General features: G+C 42.4%; 1 protein-coding gene across 1 annotated transcript in view; it reads right to left on the reverse strand.

The window, feature by feature from the left end:
- The window catches only part of ARSB (arylsulfatase B), a 136,073-nt gene that overhangs the window by 64,725 nt on the left and 58,107 nt on the right, over positions 1 to 13,241 (reverse strand). The window contains exon 5 of the mRNA XM_036309507.1: positions 3,717 to 3,960. Within this exon, the coding sequence (XP_036165400.1) occupies positions 3,717 to 3,960 (244 nt within the window). The remainder of the gene's footprint in view (positions 1 to 3,716; positions 3,961 to 13,241) is intronic.

A 13,241-nucleotide genomic window follows, 5' to 3' on the forward strand; every position in this document is an offset into this window, starting at 1 on the left:
TCATGTAACAATGAAATAAAATATACATCATTCCATATATTAAAAGAACTAACAAACAAAGGATCAAAGATAAAAGTAAATATAACACAAAATAATAAGACAAAACTAAGAATAAAAATGCCAGTCATAGCAATGCATATAAACTCATCTACTAAAATGAAACATTTTCTGACTGGATCATAAAGATAAACCTAATACGGCACCTAAAAATTACAGAATACACATTCTTTTCCAGTCCATATGGCATAGACAACAAGAAAGACCATATGAAGGCCCAAGTCTTAATTTTAAATGAATTGAAATAATAAGTATGTTCCCTGACCAAAACAGAATTAAACTAGACATCAAAAATATCAATAGAGAAAACCTGAAATATTTGGAAATTAACAACATACTTCTAAATACATGGATCAAAAGAAATCACCATATTCACCATTTCCATCACATTATTTATCAATAATTTTGACATAAATTCTACCTTGTCAGGCACCAAGATTGCAATGTCAGCTTTTTTAAGATTTTAAAAAAGATTAAACATTTTTAAAAAATATATTTTTATTGGTTTCAGAGAGGAAGAGAGAAGGAGAGAGATAGAAACATCAATGATAAGAAAGAACCATTGACTGACTGCCTTCTGCATGCCCCTCACCGGGGATTGAGCCCACAACCCAGGCATGTGCCCTGACTGGGAATCAAACTGTGACCTCCTGATTCATAGGTCAATGCTCAACCACTGAGCTATGCCGGCCGGGCAAACATTTTTTTTTGTTTGTTTTACTGAGAAATAATTTGACCTGCGTCGCTATATAAGCTTAAGGCATACAGCATGATGATTTGATTTATATACATTGTGAAATGATTACCACAGTAGGTTCAGCTAACAGTCATCTCCTCCTATGGATAAAATAAAAAGAAATGATAAAAAAATAAAGAAAAAAATTTTGTTTGCAGGTAAATGTACTTTTCTAGAATAGTACTTATCAAAAGACAATAAAGCGCCCTTCGGGTGTAGTGGTTGGGCGTGCACCTATGAACCAGGAGGTCATCATTCAATTCCTGGTCAGAGCACATGCCCCAGATTGTGGGCTCAATCTCTGGTAGGGAGTGTGCAGGAGACAGCATATCAATGATTCTCTAATCATTGATGTTTCTCTCTCTCCCTTTCCCTTCCTTTCTGGGATCAAGAAAACAATATTTTTAAGAAGAGACAATAAAACAATGTCTATATAATACTGAGGAGAAAGATTTGACAAGAATTGTTTGTCAAATTATTATTTATGTTTGGAGGTAATAGATATTTTTTCATATGCAAAGACTAAAAGAACTCACTATTTGTGTACCTTTACTAAAAATTACTTTAAAATATTAACCAACCAATCAAAAGATTAATTAAAATTAGGAACTGAGGAATGGGAAAGGCATGTAATAAAAGGCAGGTTGGTAATATTGGAATTGGAAAGAGCTTGGAGAAGTCATGTCCCCTATAAATGACAAACAAGGTCTGTGGCTTGGAACAGGAAGAAATGGAAGCAGTTGAAAGAGCTTCTATTGCAAATAATGTCACTCACTCCAGAACTGCTATTTCTCCTAACTTTTTAATATTTTAAAGCAGGTCTAAGTGGAATTGATAACTAGGCAACTAGTGAAACCCTGGTGCTCTCAGCACAGCCAACTCTATTTTTCACCCATTACTGGCATTCCTATTTCATCAGACCTTTTGAAATTTTCAACAGCTACCATCATCTTGGAAATGGTATTTCCAAATAAATATGTGACTGGAAAAAAATTTGCAGAACTCTGGGCACAGATGATGTGTTTCTGGCATTTGGCTGTCCACGTGTTTCTGGGGCTTCAGAAAAGAGGCTCCAGATGTCCATCTGACCGATGGCTTTCGGGTCAGCGGGTACCAGTGCCAGGTGCTCTGCCACTGACACTAAAGGAAGGCTTGTGATGGTGTGGGAATGACTTCATAGGCTAGGGGGCTACCTCATTTTTCTCAGGATCTTTTTTATCAAGAAAGGAGAGCATAATAAGAGCAGTTCTTCACCTATTAATGGGAAATTTGCTGGAATTCCAGAGGAAAGTCTTCAAATTCTTGATTAAACATTGGGCAGCAATTTTACTTTTTTTAAACATAGAAAAGGAGCATGTACTTCCTCATGGTTTAACATGCTTGGACAAGGTTGCTCACCATACCTTCTGGGTAAAGCCCTGCAGTAACACTGGGCCTGCTCAAGAATGGAGAGCTCTGTTTATAAGGGACCGGTCACTAGGAGTTCTGTGTTCTAACACTGAAGTCAGACTTTCTGCAAATCTAGAGTTCAGGAACTAAACTTTTCCCAAATCTTCTGCAGGCAGAAGCAAACAAGTGCCAAAGGTTACTTCTGATCAAGAGAATCTTAAGACTGACATGTGGACTTACAATCCACAACTTGGTGATACGGATGAACATTAATGACTTGGACTTTGTCAAAGAAAATAAACTCAGTGAATTGGGGGCGGAGGAAATTATTCAAAATGAATTCAATTACTTTTCAACTCAAGCCTACCATCATTTGGCAAAGAGCTTTGACTTCATTTGCCATGTGTGCTTTTGCAAGCTGGGTTTTATAACCCGTTTGTCACACACACACACACACACACACACACACACACACACACACACACATCAAAACTGATTGGATGTCAAGCATGACAATATGTTGTCATATTAAATCCACTCAAAACTTCCTCCTACTTTTTTAGTCCAACTTCAGTAGCCTTCATGGTGAAAGCTGGTGATAAGCTGAGCTGAAGTTCAAGTTTTGCTCTGCTTGGGAATTTTTATTTCTTTTTTTGTCATAAAGTAGGTATTAATTTTGCATTAAAAATAAGTGATAGAGGCAGAGGTTTGTAAAGAATGTTTTTCACATTTTTCTATGTGAAATCAAGAGAAGGCTGAGACTTGCAAGGGCAGCAATGAAAGAATTAGGAAAAATTAGAGAGAGACCAAGACTAAGGTCATCGATACCATCGTACTACGGATGCAAAAGTTGGACGGTGAAGAAGGCTGATAGGAAAAAAAAATGATTCACTTGAAATCTGGTGTTGGAGGAGAGGCCTACAGATGCTCTGGACCATCTGAAAGACAAACTAGCGGGTCCCAGAGCAAATTAAACCTGAACCATCGGTGGAGGCAAAAATGACAAAGCTGAAGCCATTCTACTTTGGGCACATCATGAGAAGGCAGGGTCTTTGGAAAAGACAGTAATGCTGCGCAAAAATACAAGGCATAAGGAAAAGAGGGGGAGTAAACAGAAGATGGACTGATTCAATAAAAGAAGCCTGAGGCTGTGGAGGACAGAGCACTGTGACCATCACTCAGTCATAGACTCGCAAGGAGGCAGAGCTGACTCAACCACACGTAACAGACAATCACATAGAGAGAAAGTGTAACCAATGTCTACTATCATAAAAATAAATGCTATCTAAATTTTTGTGCCTATGTTTAGGTACCTTTTCCCTGTAAGTTCACATCTTTTAGTTTCAAAGAGGTCTATGAGTCAAAAATCTGAAAAAAACATTTACAATATTTCTAAAGGCCTTTCTTTTTTAAAAATCATTTATGTGTAAACTGCGCTATCATTTTCACAAAAAGCTATCATTCTCACTCAGCTGAGTGGAACTGTTCTTGGAGGGTCTGTCCTGAGTGGAAAAAGAGAAAGATGCGCAGGTACCTGATGGTTTTCCACACGTCGAAGCCGTCCAGAGGTTTGGTACCATTCGTGCTGCCCCCGGCCAGCTTCACCAGAGTTGGCAGCCAGTCGGAAATGTGGATGAGCTCCCGGTTCTTCACGCCCTTCTGTTTCAGCAAGGGGCTGGCCACGAAGCCCACCCCTCGCACGCCTCCTTCCCACAGGCTCCACTTTCTTCCTCGAAGGGGCCAGTTATTGCCCCCGGCCAAAGTCTGCCCGCCGTTATCTGAAATATAATTAGATGTTGGCATTAGGACAATGTTTAAGAACGGAAGACATCTGTGTTTGTTGTTATAAAGGGTGCTTAAGAACTAAAAAAGATAATTCCTCCTTACCCTCTCCTGTACCAACTACCCTTTTCCCTCTTGAAACTACCCTCCATCACACAGACATAACCCGATCTGACAGGAGACCAATCGGTCCTCTGTGGACAGGGCCACTGAAAAACAAAGGCGTCCCCTGAGGGTGACTGCTTGGGGTGGAGCCCTGCATTAATCAATGCATTGGGTTGTTGTTGTTGTTTTTTTAAATAATATTTTTTTATTTTTCAATTAGAGTTGAGGCATAGGGTTTTAAGTGTATGCTTGCAGCTTGGTGTAACACCAGAGGATGAATCCAGGAAAGCCGAGCCCTCCTGGCACATGAAGTGAAACCTGTGAATGAGTTTCACTTAGCGACTTACAGCTCCTGATAGGTGGGGACAGCGGACCTTTCCATTTTCCCCTTGGAAACGTTTTCTCACATTTAAACTGGTAACTGAACCAACACTCTACTCCCTGGTGATTTGAACTCTTTCTTAAGTGCGAAAGTTGAAGATTTCTCCAGTGGGCTAAATGTCTCTGTAAACAGAGCAGTCGGGTGGAAAAAATAATTGCAAGAAGAATTCTTCTCTTCTCGACAGGATGATGGCAAAACAGAAAGTTCCGTCGTGTGCTGTGCCAGGAGAGAGAAGGGTTTTCTTCCAAGACAGCTGAAGGAATGGAGGACCTTGGTGAGGCCAGGAGAGAAGCTGCAAGTGTGCCCGAGGTTAAGTATCCCACCAGCCAGTTAGGGCTCAATTAGCAATGAAGCTGGACTGGAGAAAATAAAAAGGGGTATTTCTTGTGTAGTGAGGTTGTAGAATCATATTATCTTCAAAACTATGCACACACTTAGGTGACGTTAGAGACCTATTTTAAATAACACTTATTTGCATGTATATTATACTACTTTAATTAAACGTTTTTTAAAAAACCACTGTGATCCAAATGAACCACATGGGGGCAGTAATACAGACCTGCTCTACAGAATCTTACAAATAAAAATCTAACACAGAAATCAAGATCTTCCAAAGCCACAGATGCACATGGGAGGAAAGAGAACTAATGGGTTAAGCAAGCACCTACTATGCACCAGGCACCATTTTAATTTCATATTATCTCTCACAGAATCCGGAGTCTGACAGACCGGAAGCCTGATGCCAGTCACTCACTAGCTGTGTGAGGTGGGACAATAGGCTGTCTCAGTTTTGTTTGTTTTTTACCTTTAATGTGCAGATAATAATTGCTACCTCATGTATTATGGTGAGACTCATACTACATGACTAAAATTAAAATGACACCTTTTATAATCATTGCTGGGTTGGGTACCTGGCACAATCTAAGCACTAAATAAACGGTAGCTAATATTTTAACAACCCAAATAGTCTAGTGTTATAATGATGATGTTGCTTTAAAAAGTGAGATGTGAAAAGGCCAAACCAATAACTGGGACATGTAGGATTCAAACAAGGTCTGTGTGAATCTCCAGGTACCATGCTCCCAGAGTGCCATGCTCCTGACGTTCTTTTTTTTTTTTTTTTTTTTAAATATATTTTATTGATTTTTTACAGAGAGGAAGAGAGAGAGAGAGATAGAGTTAGAAACATCGATGAGAGAGAAACATCGATCAGCTGCCTCCTGCACATCCCCCACTGGGGAAGTGCCCACAACCCAGGTACATGCCCTTGACCGGAATCGAACCCGGGACCTTTCAGTCCGCAGGCCGACGCTCTATCCACTGAGCCAAACCGGTCCGGCATCCTGACGTTCTTGACGTAGGGGGGTTTTAGACCTTAGGCCACAGAAAGCTTCCCTTCCCTATGAAACCATAAGCAGTCAACCTCAGCCAAGTGTGCACTCTTCCTGTGATAGAGCAGGAGAGCTTTTTCAAGGCGGTCGTTCCCTTTGGAGGAGAATCGCTGTTGTTGGTGGGTAAGAAATTCAAGGATCTACTGCCAAGGTGGCTTCTAATTAGCCTTTAACACACCTGGTCCTCTGTTCTTCTCTGCTTTGTGAAGGGGAGAAGAGTCTTGGGTCAGATGGGGTGAAGGTAATAATTCTTCAATACTTTGGTGGGTGGCAAGCAATCTCAGCTGCTGTCACAGACTCACAAGAACCTCTCCTCAAACCTCATATCTCCTCTTAAAAAAGCCCAAGGCCCCAACAGTCACCCAAGCCAGTGCATTAAATACACATTCTATTTCACATGAGCTGGCCTGTATATTCAAAACAAGGGCACCATCTTTAGACAAAGGGATTCCTCCATGTTCCTTATACTTCTAGAGTATGTGACCCATAACCAACATATTAAAATTTAAAAGAAGGTGGTGTTCATGATACAGAAATATACCAGGATAGAAATGCTTACACTCTACCTGTGAGAGCAAGAATGGCTGAGACAGCACTGTTACTTCGCTCTATTGTCTGGCTTGTTATAAACGATGCTGGCTCAATGTAGAAGATGTCTGTTTTCTCCATTTTAAATAGATGCACTTTTGAGATTCCAAAATGTCTCTTCCAGTTGCACAGATTTGTTAGTGCTCAATACAAAAGTTGGATAATGATGGTGGTGGGAATAGAGTGGAGATGATGGGGTAAGGGTGGCTGCGTCTGGAATCGGATTCTAGGAGCAGCCCTTAGGAATGAGTTGGAAAGGAAAACTCTCTAGGCTGGAAAGAGAATTTGGCCACCGTTGCTACTGTAGGAGCTGGAAGGTGTTTCCTCACAGTATCAGGGGAGGGTGCCAGCGCAGTGAGTGTGACTGCTTCTGCCATTAGCTCAGTGTGATGTTTTTGCCATTAGCAATGATAAGCCATTCTATCGTCGGTTATCAATGTGGCTTCCTCCACATTTTTTTTTTTTAGAGCACTCCAGAGATAAAGCACTGATAATTAACACACCTGCAACTTGTTCTCCTTGGCTCCCCAGTCACAGAGCCAGCTGTGGATGTGGCTGCGTGAAGAGGGCAATTCAGCTTTGTAGGCAGGGTGGGGTGAGGTGGGGTGGGGAGGCTTGTGTCTCCACAGGCAGCACCAGGCTGATGGCTGCCGCTTATCAGGCCTTTGAAAATAGGGCGCTGTCCATCAGTCTTAGCACAGTCTCCCCAGTATTTCAACGAATTGGACACAAAACTGATCAGGGTAACAGCAAGAATCAAATAAGCTCATTTGAAACAAGGTAGAATAGGGGGTTTCTTATATTGCTCACTTAAGTCTGACATAAATGAAAACGGGTATAGAGTATTGCTGAAAGATAGTAACTAGTCTTTTGGGGTGATTACTTTGTAGAGCATACAGATATTGAATTACAGTGGAACTTATATAGTGGTATGTACCAACTTTATATAATATATATCAACTTATATATTGTTACATACCAAATTTACCTCAATAAAAAATTTTAAAAATATAATGGAACCACCACCATTTCAAACATAGTTCTTTTCATTGTCTCTCCTAATTTTCTTTGGGCAAAAGTTAATTTTTGTTCTTGTAAAGAATTAATTTTCAAAAGAAAATTTTCTTGTGTCATTTCCTGACTGACTTATTAAAAAAACTTCCAAATCCAAATAAGATGACTGCAGCTAGTAAAAAGGAAACTATGAAACATTTTTTTCAGGGAAATGGTTTTTCAGAATGTTTTTTGGCAGAGGGAAAAGCTAATTATAAAACCTTTGCTGTCCAGAAAAGAAATGTCAAAATAAAACAAATGCTGTCATACACAGATGGTAAATCTCACTTTATTATTCATTATTGAACAAAAATAACTGTCAAAAAGTCATGGAAAAACAGCGGTTAGCCAAAGATCTGAGCAAAAGCATTAAGTATACGACCATGAAGCCTCATCCATATCCAGCTGATAAAAATTAAGATGGAACCGTGACAACAACATTGGCTTTGAGGACTACTCCCCACACGATGTAATGTTGTGGCTTGGCTGTGGCAGGCTGCCCTGAACCATCAACATATATCACCATCTCACTGCCCCCAGGGATCTTTTAACCTGGCTTCCCCAAGACATCCTCCTCTCTGCGTTGGGGATCATGGAAGGAAAAGCGGGGAACGCCCCTGCAGCCTTGCACAGCGTCTGGACTTCCCTCTGAACAGGGCCACCAGTGTGAGTGTGACAGATGAGTAGACATGATTTCAAATACCAAGAAGCCTCTTTGTCCAAACAAAGGGCCTGCTTGGTGATGGCTGCTTCTTTTATACAAAATTTTTTTTACATAACGAATATGTACATTGGAGAGTTAACATGTAGCTTAGTAGTTCGTCTAAAAGATTAGGTAAATTATATCTTCTCTAACTAAAAAGATTTTGGAGAAAATATCTACCCAGATACTCACTGTACAGCCTGATGTTCTCTTTCCTTTTTGCTCTACATTCAACCACTTTTGATTGAATGTGCATTCATTTCTGCCAAGTGTATCTTTCCAGTGGGTTTCCAATCCAGCCACACTGCCACGGGTCTGCCACTCCCCTCACCTGGCCTGCCACTCCCCTTCACGTTGCTGTCAGGGGCATCTTGGTGAAGCCCTAAACCAACAGGCCACATCTGTGTTTAAAGACCTCTGATTGCTTTCCAGTCAGGAAAAAGTTCCAACTTCTGCCCAACACAGAGAATCCTTCACAGCTAGACCAACCTACTTTTGGAGCATCAGGTCCTGCCCTTCCCCATAAAGCATGCCCTGGGCTTCACATAGAACTAACTTCTTTCCCCCTGTAGTTAGAACAGTTTCATGCTGTCTTTGCCTTGTACATGTTGGTTCCTTTGCCTAAATGCTCTTCTGCCCCTTCTTTCCTGCCTGACTTAAATTTTAAATCCCAGGTTAAATGTCACATCTTTGGTGAACTATTTTTTGTTTTGTTAATCCACATCAGAGGCTATTTTTCCATTGATTTTTTTAAAGGAGAGTGGAAGAGAAAGGGAAAGACAGAAACATCGATGTGAGAGAAACACATCGATTGGTTGCCTCCTGCATGTGCCCCGGCCAGGGAGGGCCCAGGCCAGGGGCGAGCCTGCAACCAAGGTATGTGCGCTTAACCAGAACCAAACCCGGGACCCTTTGGTCCACAGGCAGATGTCTATCCACTAAGCCAAACCGGCTAGGGCTTTGGTGAACTTTTCATTTACTCCCCCAGTCTTCATCTCTCCTCTGTACTTCCACTGCATTTCCTGTACACTTTTTTATGACACTTATCTCGATATCTTACATACACTCATTGCACTTATCTCTGTATAGAAATTAGTTATTCATGGGGTTGTCTTCCCTTCTACCTCTGCCTCTCAAGGGCAAGAACAATGTCTCATTCATTTGCTTTCCTAGGACCTAGCACAGGTTGCCAAAGAGCTCAGATATTTGGGGGGAACAACAACAACAAAAAACAAATGGAGAAAAGGCTCCAAAAAGATGGGTTGAAGACACTGTGAATTAACTTTGATTTCTGCACTGTTTTTACTGAGCCTTCATCCAACCACTCTTTGACCTTGACTTTCAGGGGGCTGTTCTAAACAGATACTCCTTATTTTATAGGATATTGCCAAGGGGGGAAATCTTGGAACCCTGTGAGAATTTAAGCAAATATCAGAATTGTTTGTCCCACCTGGTGCCTGGTCAGTTGCAATGAAGTCAAAGGGGTTGTTCGAGAGCTTTGAGGAAGCCCTGGTCCTGGCCTGGAAGAGAAGCCTTACCCCTTTAACAAATCTTCCCGGAGTACCCGCCACAGACCAGGGACCACTCTAGCTGGCAGCAGACAAGACAGGCAGGGTTCCCTCTCTCTTGAGGTGAGTAGAAAAAGAGATAAGATCTCTCCAATCATGGTAGATGGTAACTGGGCCTCTCAGAAGAGCTGCCACCAGAATGGCAGGACAGAGCCAACCATCACCAGAGGAACAGGAGCCCGGCACAGGGCAAGGTGGCTCAGGACCTTATTCAATTACACACTAGTTGGTGGGCATTCTGTGTCAAGGCTTCTTCTTGAATAAATATTAAATTAACGATACTCTTAAGAATGCTTACGTTCTGTTGTCAGAACTTAAGGAAAACTTGAGCTAAATGATGACTACATATAAAAAGGGAATGTCTAAGCGTTTCAAGGCTGTCATCACTTTTCTCTATCTTCCCTACTGCCCTAAAGTCACTGAAATGTATTCAAGGGATAGGAGTTAAATGCTGTGTGTTTGGGAAGGTTACTCTATCTCTGAGTCTAAATTCCCTCTTGTGAAAAATGAGGCTAACAATACCCACCCTAATATAGTGCAGTTGTACTCAACAAATCTTAGCCGTTTTCATTAAGGATAACCACCAGCAGTAGTAGCATCCAAGTCTGCAGAGCAGAATAGGAGCCTATCTGGGTATTTATGAAACAAATGCTAGCTGCAGGTGTGACAGCCACACTCTAAAACACCATGTTTCCTAAGAACGTATTCCAAGCTCAGAGCCCTTCTCGGTTGCATTCTCTTCTCTGTATGTATTTTTTTGAGAGTCAAGAAATGAATTGAGAGAGTTTTTGCTGGTATTCTTGGGCAGAGCCAGGGTGACTCCTTTCTGTTTCCATGAGTTTAAATAAAATTCATCAGTTATTAAAGAAAGAGGTACAATAGCCATAGCCTGTGATTCAAATGAAATGCTAGAAATGGAATCTTTATTCAGACGTTCCTTTGAACATTTGAAGGGGTTTTAAATGGTTTGCAACACTGATGGCTCTGACCCTCACCTCCCAATGTGACTCTAGTCAGACTTTATATATTGACTAAAGGCTCGGGCATGGGAGCATTCCCATTGCACTGGCACCAGAAGGACTCTGGTGGAAGGGAATTGGCAGCCAGACCCCAAATTAATGATGTAGCCACCAAAAGAGCTGAAGATAGAGGAAGATGGGTGCAGGGAAAGGACAAAATCAGAAATGAATGGGGATTAAAAAGAAAAAGATTACGTAGGGTTGTGGTAAAAGATTTCCTCATTTCAATGGGGCTAATGTCATTGCTTATAATAATAACATGCCAATGGGATTTTATCTCTCCTTTAACATTTATTAAGGATAAAAAGACTCAACAGTCTGTTGAAAGATTTAAAACATTTGGTCTCTAAAAGTTAAAATGGAACTGGGGAATAGAAAACAGTGTCCTAATTTATTACGTATCAGTAGACAACTGAACTTTTTTCTCCAATTTAAAGCACAGGTAGTCACCGATCTTGGAGATCCTTAAATGAAAGTCATAAGGTAAGTACAAAATATTGTGAGTTACTCTCACTTGGGAGACATGAGTAATGCTAGGCTTGATCTGATATTCTAGATCCCCTAACAAGTACCATGGAAACCCCATGTTTGGAATATTTAGGACTAGCAAAAGTACATGTTTGTTTGTCTTCTTTTACAGTGAAAGCCCTCCTTGTTATCCCTGCAGTTTGATCTTGAAAGAATGCCTAACATATATATATATATGTTTTTATATGTATACTAGAGGCCTGATGCATGAAATTCATGCATGGGAGGGGGGGCTGTCCCTCAGCCTGGCCTGCGCCCTCTCGCAATCTAGGACCTCTCGCTACTAACTGCCCACCTGCTCGCTCCTTACCGCCCATCTGCTCGCTCCATACTGCCTGCCTGCTCGCCCCTTACCGCTTGGCTCACTGCTCCTTAGCGCTGCTGTGGAGGCAGGAGAGACTCCCGCCACTGCTGCTGCGCTCGCCAGCCATGAGCCCTGCTTCTGGCTGAGCAGCACTCCCACTCTAGGAGCACACTGACCACCAGGGGGAAGCTCCTGTGTTGAGCGTGTGCCCCTGGTGATCAGTGTGCATAATAGCGACTAGTCATTCTGGTCATTCTGCTGTAACAGTCACTGGGCTTTTATATATATATAGATGTGTATATACATATATATCCTATCTAATAAAGAGGGAATATGCTAATTGACCCTCACGCCATCACAAAGATGGTGGAGCCCATAGCCAATAAGGAGGAACTATGCTAATTGCTGCCCCACCCTCAAAGATGGCGGCACCCACAGCCAATAAGGAGGGAATATGCTAATTGACTGTCCTGCCCTCAAAGATGGCAGCGCCCACAGCCAATAAGGAGGGAATATGCTAATTGACTGCCACACCCCCAAAGATGGCGATGCCCACAGCCACAATTTGGCGGCACCCAGTCCCTTCAGCCCCGCCCAGGCGGCAGGCTTGCAGCAAGGCTGGGCCTGTCCCCAGGTGGACCCAGTTGCCGCGCACCTGCCTCTGGAGTCCCCTAGTCCCCCAGCCGCCCAGGGCCGGCCCAAGGAGCAGGCAAGCCTTGGCTGCTGCTGCCCAGCTGCCTAGGGCCAGCCCGAGGTGCAGGCAAGCCTCAGACGGTGGCTGCCCAGCTGCCCAGGGCCAGCCCAAAGCACAGGCAAGCCTCAGATGGCAGCTACCCAGCCGCCCAGGGCTGCCAGAGGCTCAGGTAACCAGGGCCGACCAAGGCTTGCGCTGCCGGCTGAGGCAGCAGCAGAAATGTGATGGCGCATTGCCTTCCCCTGATTGACGGGTCGCCTCCCACCCCTGAGAGCTCCTGGACTGTGAGAGGGGGCAGGCTGGACTGAGAGCCACCCCCTTCAGTGCATGAATTTTCATGCACAGGGCCTCTAGTGTGTGTGTGAGTGTGTGTGTGTGTGTGTGTGTGTGTGTGTGTGTGTGTGTGTGTATATATATATATATATATATATATATATATATATATGTAATGAATTTCAGGGAAACTAAAATTATTTGGCACTAGAGGGAGTATCATAGTTTATTCACAAATTATTTGACTCTCCTTCCAGATCTGAAACCCTTTAAGGTGGCCAGATAATTTTTTACTGCACAGCTATTTATCTGTCAGGAATGTCAATAAAGCAGTGATAGATGAAAAAGGTACCACAGTGGTCCTCTAGAATCTGGTAGGTTCAAGGACAGCAGGAAAAAAGTGAAAATACCATCAAGAGATAGAAGAAAGCCAGGCCGGTGTGGCTCAGTGGTTGAGCATCAACCTATGAACCAGGAGATCACGGTTTCATTCTTAGTCAGAGCACATGGCAGGGTTATGGGCTCGATCCCCAGTATGGGGCATGCAGGAGACAGCCGATCACTGATTCTCTCTCATTAATGTTTCTCTCTCTTGCTTCCTCTCTCTTCCTCTCTGAAATCAATAAAAATATATTTTAAGAAAAAAGAGATAGAAGAAATTAGAATGTG

This window comes from Myotis myotis, unplaced genomic scaffold (genome assembly GCF_014108235.1).
Source record: "Myotis myotis isolate mMyoMyo1 unplaced genomic scaffold, mMyoMyo1.p scaffold_m19_p_5, whole genome shotgun sequence".
NCBI classification, from domain to species: domain Eukaryota; kingdom Metazoa; phylum Chordata; class Mammalia; order Chiroptera; family Vespertilionidae; genus Myotis; species Myotis myotis.